Source organism: Sminthopsis crassicaudata, chromosome 1, assembly GCF_048593235.1.
Source record: "Sminthopsis crassicaudata isolate SCR6 chromosome 1, ASM4859323v1, whole genome shotgun sequence".
Taxonomy (NCBI): domain Eukaryota; kingdom Metazoa; phylum Chordata; class Mammalia; order Dasyuromorphia; family Dasyuridae; genus Sminthopsis; species Sminthopsis crassicaudata.
Window position 1 is genome coordinate 208,590,688 of NC_133617.1, and position 13,159 is coordinate 208,603,846.

At 30.5% G+C, this 13,159-nt stretch overlaps 1 protein-coding gene across 4 annotated transcripts in view; it reads left to right on the plus strand.

Moving 5' to 3' along the window:
• The window catches only part of TMX3 (thioredoxin related transmembrane protein 3), an 82,183-nt gene that overhangs the window by 53,572 nt on the left and 15,452 nt on the right, over positions 1 to 13,159 (plus strand). For all 4 annotated transcript variants that reach the window (XM_074274177.1, XM_074274170.1, XM_074274184.1 and 1 more), the window contains 4 exons: positions 4,895 to 4,993; positions 8,640 to 8,697; positions 11,855 to 11,908; positions 12,950 to 13,009. In XM_074274177.1, coding sequence (XP_074130278.1) covers positions 4,895 to 4,993; positions 8,640 to 8,697; positions 11,855 to 11,908; positions 12,950 to 13,009 — 271 coding nt within the window. The remainder of the gene's footprint in view (positions 1 to 4,894; positions 4,994 to 8,639; positions 8,698 to 11,854; positions 11,909 to 12,949; positions 13,010 to 13,159) is intronic.

The window sequence follows — 13,159 nt, forward strand, 5'->3', positions numbered from 1 at the left end:
TTTGGATTGTTAAAAAAAAAAGTGGGTTTGCCCTGCCTTCTGAGTTATCTTGACAAAAGCATTTTTTTTTCCAATTACATATAAAGATTTTCAGTATTCATTTTTGTAACATTTCAGTTGCAAAATGTTTTCCCTTCTTCATTTCCCTCCCCCATCCCGAATACAGCAAGTAATGTGATATAAGTAGTATACATTTACAGTCATGTTAAACATCTTACCATATATAAGTAATTTTATGAAAGAAAAACCAGGACAAAAGGGGAAAATGATAGCAAGCAAAAAACAAAAAGCAAAAAACAAGTGAAAATAATGTGCTGCAGTCTGCATTCAGACTTTCTCTGGATATGGATAACATTTTTCATCAGAAGTCTATGAGACGGAGAGCTAAGTGGGACAGTGGATAGAGTACTAGCCCTGAAGTCAGGAGGACCTGAGTTTACATCTGGTCTCAGACACTTAACACTTCCTAGTTGTGTGACCCTGGGCAAATCACTTAACCACAATTGTCTCAGCCAAAAAAAAAAAAAAAAAAAATCTATGGGAATTGTTTTGGATCTATTGCTCATAAAAGCTAAGTCTATGATAGTTTCTCATCATACACTGTTGCTTTTATTGCGTATAAAATTCTACTGGTTCTGCTCACTTCACTCAACATGAATTCACGTAAATCTTTAGAGGTCTTTTTGAAATTTCCCATATCATTTCTTAGAGAACAGTAATATCCCATTACATTCACGTTAAACAATTTGTTCAGCTATTCCTCAATTGATGCACATCCCCTCAATTTCCAATTTTTTGTCACCATAAAAAGAGCTACTACAAACATTTTTGTACATGTGGATCCTTTTCCATTTTTTTTTTTATGATCTCTTTGAAATATATTTTGTATTACATAATTAATCCACTTCTTGTTTGGTTATACAGTCTTCCCTTCTCCAAAGATTTGACAGGTAAACTATTTACTAATCTCCAAATTTGCTTATAGTTTCAACCTTTATGTCTAAATCATGAATCTTTGTGTTGGATGTGAGATATTGTTCTATGTCTGATTTGTGCTATATTCCTAATTTTCCCAGCAGCTTTTGTCAAATAATGAGTTCTTAACCTAGAAGCTTGAGTCTTTTGGTTTATCAAACAGTAGAATATTATAGTCATTTACTACTATATCTTGTGTACCTATACTATTCCACTGATTAACCACTGTGTTTCTTAGCCAGTACCAAATAGTTTTGACGACTGCTACTTTTATAATATACTTTTTTTTTAAAGTCTGGCACAAGTAGGCCATTTTCTTTGTATTATTATTTTCCCATCATTTCTGTTGATATTTTCTTCCTTTTCTTCTTTCAGATGAATTTTAACATTTTTTTCTAGCTCAATAAAAATATTTTTTTGGCAGTTTGTATAGCACTGAATAAGTTAGGTAGAATTGTTATTTTTATTATTTTAGCTCAACCTACCATAAGCAGGGTTTTTTTTGTTTTTTTTTTTTTTTTTTTTTTGCCTAATTATTTAGATCTAACTTTATTTTTATGAAAAGTCTTTTGTAATTGTGTTTATATCATCCCTGGATTTCTCTTGACAGATAGATTCCCAAATATTTTATATTGTCTGTTGTCATTATAAATGGAATTTCTCTTTCTAATTTTTGCTTATGAGCTTTGTTGGTGATATATAGAAATGCTGATGACTTATGAATGGGTTTATTTTATATTCTGAAATTTTGTTAAAGTTGTTAATTGTTTCAAATTGATTTTTAGTTGATTCTCTTACGTATACATCATATCCATCTACAAAAAATGATAGTTTTGTTTCCTTCTTGCCTACTTTAAACCTCTCTTATTACTACAGCTAACATTTTTAATACAGTACTAAATAATAGTGGTGATGATAAGCATCCTTGTTTTACCTCTGATCTTATTGGGAATGCTTCTAGCTTATCCCAGTATATATAGGGCTTTTTGAAGGTTTTTAGATAGATGCTGCTTATCATTTTAAGAAAAACTCCATTGATTCCTATGCTCTCTAGGGTTTTTAATTTTGTCAAAAGCTTTTTCTGCATTTGTTGAGATAACTATTATATATGTTACTTTTGCTATTGATGTGATCCATTATGCTGATAACTTTATTGTTTCCATTTCTATTGTGCAAATTATTTTCTGGTTCTACCTTTTTTGTTTTTCATCAATTCATACTCTTCTCAGAATTATATGATTCCTTATAAATTGTTTTATGTATAGCATTTCACATCTTTCTAGAAGTCAGGAAGTTATTTGTATACTGATCTGCTTTTCTGAATTGGTAGATTTTGTCATTTTTAAAGAATTGCCAGTTTTAATTGTGATATAATTTAGTTTTTAATGGGAACTAAATGAATAGTTTTTTTTAAAAAGAGCATTTCGGTCAATATCAAAAAGCAAAGTGATTATTAATAAATGAAATATGTTTGATTTTATTTTGTTTATGCTTTCAAAGGAAAAAATAATTAAAAGCACATTTAATTACTTTTAAAAAGTTTTACTTTAGTGTTTATCCTGAATAAGAATATATTTTGAGATATATTTTTAGCAAGTGTGATTAACTGTTCTTTCACTTTTTAAAAAAATTATCTGTAGGAAATGAAGAAATCAAATTGTCACTTTTTGCAGATGACATGATGGTATACTTAGAGAACCCCAAAGACTCTGCTAAAAAGCTATTAGAAATAATTCAGAATTTTAGCAAAGTCGCAGGATACAAAATAAATCCACATAAATCCTCAGGATTTTTATACATTACCAACACAATCCAACAGCAAGAGATACAAAGAGAAATTCCATTCAAAATAACAGTCGATAGTATAAAATATTTGGGAATATATCTACCAAAGGAGAGTCAGGAATTATATGAGCAAAATTACAAAACACTTTCCACAAAAATAGTCAGATTTAAATAATTGGAAAGACATTCAGTGTTCTTGGATAGGCCGAGCGAATATAATAAAGATGACAATACTCCCCAAACTAATTTATTTATTTAGTGCTATACCAATCAGACTCCCAAGAAACTATTTTAATGACCTAGAAAAAATAACAACAAAATTCATATGGAAGAATAAAAGGTCGAGAATTGCAAGGGAACTAATGAAAAAAAAGTCAGAGGAAGGTGGTCTAAGTGTACCTGATTTAAAGCTATATTATAAAGCAACAGTCACCAAAACCATTTGGTATTGGCTAAGAAATAGACTAGTTGATCAGTGGCATAGGTTAGGTTCACAGGGCAAGATAGTGAATAAAAATAGCAATCTAATCTTTGACAAACCCAAAGATCCCAAATTTTGGGATAAGAATTCATTATTTGACAAAAACTGCAGGGAAAACTGGAAATTAGTATGGCAGAAACTAGGCATGGACCCACATTTAACACCACATACTAAGATTAGATCAAAATGGGTCCAAGATTTAGGCATAAAGAATGAAATCATAAATACATTGGAGGAACATGGGATGGTTTACCTCTCAGACTTGTGGAGGAGGAAGGAGTTTGTGTCCAAGGGAGAACTAGAGACCATTATTGATCACAAAATAGAACATTTTGATTACACCAAATTAAAAAGTTTCTGCACAAACAAAACTAATGCAAACAAGATTAGAAGGGAAGTAACAAATTGGGAAAACATTTTTACAGTTAAAGGTTCTGATAAAGGCCTCATCTCCAAAATATACAGAGAATTGACTTTAATTTATAAGAAATCAAGCCATTCTCCAATTGATAAATGGTCAAAGGATATGAACAGACAATTTTCAGATGATGAAATTAAACTGTTTCCACTCATATGAAAGAGTGTTCCAAATCACTATTGATCAGAGAAATGCAAATTAAGACAACTCTGAGGTATCATTACACACCTGTCAGATTGGCTAAGATGATAGGAACAAATAATGATGAATGTTGGAGGGGCTGTGGAAAAACTGGGACACTGATGCATTGTTGGTGGAGTTGTGAAAGAATCCAACCATTCTGGAGAGCAATCTGGAACTATGCCCAAAAAGTTATCAAAATGTGCATACCCTTTGACCCAGCCATACTACTACTGGGCTTATACCCCCAAGGAACTACTAAAGAAGGGAAAGGGACCTGTATGTGCCAAAATGTTTGTGGCAGCCCTTTTCATAGTGGCTAGAAGCTGGAAGATGAATGGATGTCCATCAATTGGAGAATTCTTGGGTAAATTATGGTATATGAATGTTATGGAATATTATTGTTCTATAAGAAATGACCAACAGGAGAAATACAGAGAGGCTTGGAGAGACTTACATCAACTGATGCTGAGTGAAATGAGCAGAACCAGAAGATCATTATACACTTCAACAATGATACTGTACGAGGATGTATGCTGATGGAAGTGGATTTCTTCAACATAGAGAAGAGCTAATCCAATTCCAATTGATTAATGATGGACAGAATCTACATCCAGAAAAGGAAAACTGGGAAATGAATGTAAACTGTTATTTTTACCTTCTGAATCCAAATCTTCCTGTGCAACAAAAAATTCGGTTCTACACACATATATTTTATCTAGAATATACTGTAATATATTTAACATATATAAGACTGCTTGCCATCTGGGGGAGGGGGTTGGGGGAGGAAGGGAAAAAATCTGAATAGAAGTAAGTGCAAGGGATAATGTTGTAAAAAATTACCCATGCATATGTACTGTGAAAAAAATGTTATAATTATAAAATAAAATAAAAAAAAAAAGAAATTTAAGTTTTTAAAAAAAATTATGTTTACTTTTAAATGTTCATGTAAAAAAGTATTAAAACTTGATAGTTCTTGGCTTTCAAGAATATAATATATTTATAAAATTAATATGTTTTTAATCTTTGTTCTCTTTCACCCTTTTCTTTTTAAGAATATGAAGATGGCGATCTTAAATCATGGGTCAACAGAGAGAGATTTCAGAATTATCTTACTGTGGATGGCTTCACCCTCTATGAACTTACAGACACAGGTAAAATATCTTACTGTAGTATATGTTTGATTTAATGATTTTGAGGAAGTTATTTGTAAAGAAATATACGTTAATCATTGATTTAGATTTGAAAGAAGCCTTAGCGGTTTTCTGATCCATCTATTTATTTTTTACCTGAGAAAACTGAGGCCCTCAGAGGTTACCTTATTTGCTTACCATCACAAAGTGAATGATAACATTCAAAACTAGAACCTCTGAGTAGATAGCCAGCTCTATTTACAGTAGTAGTTTTGTTTTCTTTGGAATGTAGATTGTTTTTGTTGACATAGTAATTAAATTATAATTAGCTCTCACTATGTCCTAACAGAAATAATATAAATTTCAAAGGATTATGTGCAAGAATTTCTCCAAGTAGTATACTTAAACTTTTTTTGAAAGTTCAAAATTGTTCCATCACATAGCTAAGCAACTGAAGAAAAAGCTTTTGATAAAAATGTTTTGGTGGTCTATTGTTTTCCTTCTTCACTTTGTAGTTGATTTGGAAGTTAGAGGGAAATTGTACCAGGGGCATTTTGCCAGAATAGTAAGGATTTAAAAGTCTGGAGCAGAGCAAGCTTCAGCAGAAAGAGATTGTCATAACTCTGTATTCTTCCCAAAGAAAATTGTTGACATTTTAAAACAGTGTAATGATTTATATAGTACTTTACCATTTACTTAGCACTTTCTTCACAAAATATCTATAAAAGTTATGTAAATAATATCATCTTTATTTTACAAATCAATAAACTAGCCCTCTTAAAGTTCAAGTAACTTTACCATTCTCATAGATTGTTAGATTCTAGCACTTGAACTAGAATCAAAACCTTTGACTCTAAATGCAGTGTATACAATAAGTGCAATTAATTCAGAGCTTTCAAGTTACACATCTAGTATGAAAAGCCTTTTTTTCTTGATGCTGATCTGCTTTTAAATCTAATTTTTGATAGCTCTTCTCTGAGAATTGACTTAACATTTCAGAATACAGAATATAGAAAGTTCCCCTTGGGTGATAGATTATATATTACAAGAGTTAATCCATTTCATGCTAAAGTGCTAATAGAAATATCAGGTGTATCTACAAATTCCTTTGAAAAGTTTTGGTTTTGGTTTTTTGGTTTTTGGGGTTTTTTTTTGGCAAGAAAGGAAAATAAAATAGCAGGAAAAAAAAAGATGGAATTAAAGAATGTTAGGGAGAAGAAAACTGAGTCATATATTGAAGGGGGAGGGTAGATGGCTTGGAACAGATGGCAGTTTTTGCTTGTGCTATAACTTGTGCTACCTCTGCTTTCTTTTACCATAACACTTCTTTCTTTTAGGCTTGATGCTTTAAGAAAATTTCCATATAATTAGATCTGTACTAACTTGGAATGGCCTTTCTCAAGAGAGCATACTTCTTTTTACTAGAATTCTTCAGCTGGAGGATGTAGATCCATTGTCCAGGGATGTCATAGAGTGGATGCTATTCAGATAGAAGTTGAACCAAGTGACCTCTGATGCTCCTTCCAACTCTGAGAATTTATGATTTTGCTCCTATCCTCCTAAGTAGTCCTCAGTTCTTTTTTTTTTTTTTTTTTTAATAACATCACACTCTTAAAACTCTTCTTATTTATCCAAGTTAAAGCTGTATGCTAATTATGCCCATATTTATATCATCAGTTAGAACTTCTTGGCTGAATTTCAATTTCATATTTCCAACCATGAGTCAAATGACCTGGAAAATTAGGTATTTGGGATATAGTATTTTTAAAGTAATTTCTAAGTCTTAAATCTTGTGACACTAGGAAAATGGTTTTATTTTTCCAAGTTTGATATGTAACCATAAAAAAATAGAGGACAGAATATTACAAAGCAGAACAAAAATATAGAAAAAAAAAAGTGGCCTAATTATGTCTCATGTGGACTAAATAAAATGGTTTCAAAAGTATAGTCGTATATTTTATGATGGGTTAGTGGAAGAATGGGGACATATTGAGAAAAACAGTAACAGTAGCTGGTTTTGGATTCTGAAGGACTTGTCTATTATTGTAACATTTATTTCCTGTGTGAATGAGCAAATCACTAACATTTTTTCTAAGTCTTAGGTTTGTTGTTTTTTTTTTTATTCTGCAAGATGAATTAATAGTATTTATATTATATTTCTGATGGGGTTATTGTGTAGAATTATACATTGATGTAATTGTCACAAATATTTCTATATTAAGCTTGATTTGGAAGAAATTATTTTAATTGGAGAAGTGGATGAAAATGTGTTTTAGTTGGTAAATAGCATAAGAATTTGAGGAACATTTTGGGTAATTCTTTTTATATTTTTGTTTTATCTAGTGTTTAAATGTTAATTGTTTTGGCTATATTTGTATATTATTATTAGAGGGGAATGGTATTAGGATTATAGATTAAGTTGTATTTTTTCATTTTATTTATTTATTTATTTATTTTCCCCTGAGGCTGGGATTAAGTGACTTGCCCAGGGTCACACAGTTAGGAAGTGTTAAGTGTCTGAGACCACATTTGAACTCAGGTCCTCCTGAATTCAAGGCTGGTGCTCTATCCACTGCACCACCTAGCTACCCCTTAGATTAAGTTTTGTATGGTGTGTGGTGATACTGCCCTAAAAGAATCTGACTAGTGCAAGCGTAATTCATTAGTTCAGTGCTTCTTTCTTCTGTGTTAACTTTTCTTATGACATACTCATGTTTTATAGGAAATAATCTAAGATACTGGAAATAGAACCTACTGCCTTATATTTTAAATCTTATCTTCCTCTTAATGGTTTTATTATTACGTTTTTGTTTGCCAACAGTTGTTTTAATTTTATTTTGCATTATTTTGTACTTGACAAACATTAAGAAACAATCTTAATCATCATCACACATATACACAAGTAAAGAAGCACAGAAAAAAGTATCATATATAAAGCCACAAATAATTTATATTCATCTTGATGTTTTTAAGGTAGATAACAAATTCAGTTTAGTGGTTCCAAAACTAGCCTGCTTGTCTTTGTCTATTTCTGAACTTCATTCTGCTCTTGCATGTATATTTTAAATATTTATTAGCCTTCCTTCTCTCCTTCCTTTTTTCTTTTAAAAAAATCCAGTCCAGTGACTAGTTTACAAAATATTTTATACATGAAATTTTGTATGATCCTTACAGCAACCCTAGGAGGTAGGTGTTATTTGTTGTCATAATTTTACAGATAAAGAAACTAATGCAGATTGAAATTAAGTGATTTGCTCAAGGTCACATAGCTAATAAGTGTCTAAGGGTAGGCCTGACCTCAGCTCTTATTAATTCTTCCAGGTCTAAAACTCTATCCACTATATAGTTTAGTTTTCTACCACTTCCGTACTACCTTTTTTCTATGTAACTTTTATGCTCAAATCAAACAAAGAAACAAACACTGCCCTCTCATAATACATTTTTTTTTTAAAGGAAAAAATATTTTATCTAGTTGCTTGACATGACACTTTTACCTTAGATAAATGCCTGACTTGAATCAAACAGTTTAATTTGAATTTTAGGAACACTATTAATTGAATTCCTAATTCACTTGATATAAAAAAAAAAGCATGTCATAAGTAAAATAAAGTTGCATCAGTTATTTATAGAGAATTTTGATGAATTTAGAACATTCTTTTTATTTCAGGAAAACTTATTGTCATAGCAGTTATTGATGGGAAAAATGCAACAATTGAGCATACCAGGTATGATATTCATAAAAGATTATAGCTCTTGAAACAATCAAAACTTTTAAATAATAGGGTTCAACTTCAATTTTGTAGCTATATATCTTTAGATACAATTTATATGCCACTTGCAACATATACAAGTTATGAGAAAACTGAAACAGAAAAGGATTATGTCCTGATGGTCATATCACTTTTGGTCATAGATTCATGACAAGACTCAAATATACCTTGGATTCCATTGAACACTTTTTCCTTGAGAGATTGAAGAGTGTTGCTCTTACCTTAAAAATGGCAGCTCCTATGGTGTTTTGAGTCTATAGAAGGATTGTTAATTTCAGCTTGCACAAGACTTATTAACTTCAGCTTGATCATTTGCTTGAATATTTTCAATTATGGAATCTTGCAAATAGACCTTGTGGTCTGCCTCTAATACTGGTATTCAGTAATAAAAAGAGAAAACTGATACCTCTCCTCCCCTACTGACTTGATTTATAAATTCTATTCTCTTTAGATGGAGAATCAAAATGGAACGATGATTATTTTATAGCTTGGGGGTCTATAGGCATTCACCACAAACAGAAAATTGGATATGACCTAGCTTCCTAACCAGAAACCCCTAGCCTTTGCTGGATAATGGAAAAATTCTTCCCCAAAATTTCAACTTCTGTAAAGCAATTTCACTATTTTGTTGGTATTTATGATCTTCATTTTAAATAAATTATGAGATCTCTAAGCCTCAAATTCCTTTTGTTGAGAATTCTCCCATACAACAGGTGAAATAGAGCTTTCTCTAGTAATCTTACTCTTGATCATAATGAAAGTATTCCTTTACACATCTCATTCTAGGTACTAATTCAATATCCAATTGTACTTATTTCTTCTGTTTAAGAATAGTGAACCTTTCTCTTTCATTACCAAGTAATTTGCCAGATTTTGTCTATTTAAAGGAGGCATGAACTTTGTGAGGGAATGTTTTTATATTCTGGAGAAATAAACAGTTAAGTAAATTTTTAGCATTGTAGTCTACACATTGCTATTTGTTGTGTGAATGTTTCTTATCTTGATTACCTTTAATTTTTAATCAAGTAAAATAAGTTAATCACTGTATTAACCTTTCAGTGGATTAACAAAAGGATAAAAGATTTTCTTCTTTAGTAATTCTTGTTTTTAAACTAGGGGAAAATGTTTTGCTTTGTTTAAAAAATGGATCCTCTTAGTGGAATCATCTCATTTGTATATATTGTGTTTTGTAAAGAGGTACACGTAAACCCGTGTTCAGAAGCAGATTTTCCCCTTATAGTCCTGTGTTTAACTCCAGGAAAATGGGGATATATCCTAATACTACACTTGCTGTGCCCACAGAGTACAGATTAGATTTCTTTGAGACAATTTAATATCTGTAGCACAGTCTATAGCAGACTGCACTGGGAGGAGAGGCCATTAGCAAAATAGCTACCAATACTAAGACAGAATCCCTGTTGTAAAAGGGCTTTGAGGAAGAGGAAACCACACAACTCAAGCCAATCACTATGTTGCTTATTATGTCCCCAAAAAATAATGATCAAGAATTTGAAAATCATTTCACAATCTATTTGGTGTTTTATAGCATATGAAGCTTTTTATATGTGTGTGTATATGGTGCTTTATAGCATATGGAATTTTTTATATGTGTTTATTATACATATATGTATATATATATATATACATATATATATATACATATTACTTTATCCGTTGTTATAAAAATTCTGTTATAAAATCAATATCAACTTCCACAAAAACTTAAATAAAAAAACTGAAAACAATTCATAATATACTATCCATGGATATTAATTTCTTTGACAATGTTACTTTCCAGTGTATCTACTATCAATTAAATAGTTTACTTCAAGCACTCTTTGGGTCAGATATAGCCCCCTACCTGTACACTTCAACCACAAATTTATCTAATGTAATAAGTTCCAAGGACATCTCCAAGGAAAATCTTGAAGATTCAAAACAACTACTTTCATTTATTAGTATGATTTTTTTTTTTTGTAATTAAAAGGAATAAAATTTAAGAATACTTTGAAGGGTTACCAACTGACATGCTACTGACAGAAAGTTGGTTGAAATTTTTTGTTGTAAAGTAAAATGATATAACCTGCTTTTAAGTATTTATATTTTAAGTGTATTTTCACATATGACAAATTATAGTAAAGTCATTTGATATTCCTGGTTTGTCTAGTATCACACACACACACACACACACACACAATACCTCTTTCTCCTCCCTTTCTCTCTTTTCCAGGATAACATTTTGCTTTCCTGAGGTCTCATATAAATACTCCACAGGTAGCTTGGGATTAGGGCAAAACCTTTACAAAGCAGATTAAAGAAACTTTATTAGGAAAGGATGACTTTTGGGGTACCACAAAATACATTTTTGGAGAACATCTACTAGTAATTAGAATTTTCCTCTAAAAGTTTTCTATCAGAATAATTAAGGAGATTGAAGAGTAAATGTTCACATAATAAAGTAGCATCCTAAAATATAACTGAAAACATAAACATTTGTATAGAAAGAAAAATTTAGTTTTATCAGAAAATGTAACTAATGAAGCTTTTACTACTAGTACAGCAGATAGATTTATTAGTTCCTGACTTATATTTAATCACTAAGTAATTTTTCAATGAATAATGTATGTACTAAATGTTAGGAATACAGTTCTTTTCCCTCAAAGAACTTATATTCTAATGGGTGAAGACAATACATAAAAAGAATTGCAAATGTTGAGGGAAGGAGGGACATGCTAGAAAAAGTCCTGTGGAAATGAGTCAACTATGCAGCTTAGCGAAGGATGAAGGCATCCTCCTCGAATTGTATGTTCTTCAATGGGTTAGCTAATGCAAAATAAGGTGAGGCCTCAGGAATGGAAAATATTCCTAATTTGGCAAGTTTTCCATGAGTAGAGCAAGTTTCCAGGATAAAGGGGCTTCCAAAGACCTGTGGAGAAGACTCAGTAATATCCTCTAAAAAGGGATAAAAATATAAAATTATTAAAACCAAATATCCTTATTTTAAAATAATTTCAACCCCCTTGATTTAATCACTATTAAATATTGAACTAGTCAATCATTTTTTTAAAATAGATTTGAGATTGCTATATTTTAAGTGTTTATTTTTCTACAGATTAAAGGAAGTTATTCAGGAAATAGCTAAAGATTATAGAGATCGTTTTAACAGGTAGGTTCCAAACTCTTGAGATGTTTTTTTTTTTTTTCCTTCTCTTTACTTTTATATTAATCTCTTATTTTGTTACAAACTTATTTGCATTTTCCTAGTTGAATCAGGTAACTGAAGTAAATTGATGTTGGCTATATTTTTACATAAGTTAACTGGATTTTTTAAAATTGTAAATGTAATTGCTGACAGTAAAAAATAAAAATTTGAATTATGAATAGGATTAGCTAGTTGTTAGGGCATTAAATTTTAGCTATGCTTTAATCCACATTTTAAAAGTACATCAAGTGCAGTTTTATATTTATAATATTAATTGTCTTATTTTCAGTCTGATGTTTTTACTGATGTTAATATTTCTCCTTTGATATTAATATTCACTTGAAAACTTTCTGTTATACTAATGTTAATTTGTATTTATAATTATTGTTGCTTCTTCAGAAGTATAGACTTAGTAGTTTTATCCTCTGTAAAGCCTATGTTAAGTATATATGCATGTTAAGTAAAATAATTATCTTTTTAAAAGTATGAATCAGTACAGACACAAAGAGCATATTCTATATATGATCTCCAAACAGATCTATAACTTAGCAAGTAAATTATTCACATTCTCTTTCCTAAAGTAAAGGATGGTATTTTTTGGTGTCTAATAAAGTTATAGAACTTAGAAACACTTTAGACATCATATTGTCCAGTTCCAATTGCAGTAGCAGTGTTTGGGAGATCACTATAATAGAATAGAATTTTCTTTCCTTATCCCATTTCTTTTTCTGAAGATCTAATCAGGTACTTAAGGACCCCCCCAAAAAAAATCTTTCTCTTTTTTTCTTAAACAAAGGGCAATATTTTCCTTCCATTGCTTTATGGAAATAGATATTAATCTTAAAGTTAGGAGTACAATCGTGATTGCTCAACACCTCACTGAGAAAAATTTGTAACACAATTAATAATTAAGTGTTCATTATTTAGTTCTTCCTAAGACCAAATTAACTCTACTAATTGTTTTCTTTTATTGTCCTTTAATATTATTATTTTTTTTTATATTAGGAGAGATTTTCAGTTTGGACACATAGATGGAAGTGACTATGTAAACAACCTGCTCATGGAGTAAGTAAACTTATATATATACATATATATATATATATTTAGCTTCATGATCATTTGGTAACTACTAAGTGGCTGCAGAATGAAAAGATATAATTTATTCAGATAGTATGTATATTACCTTTAAAATGATGAGTTTGTTCCTATAAGCAT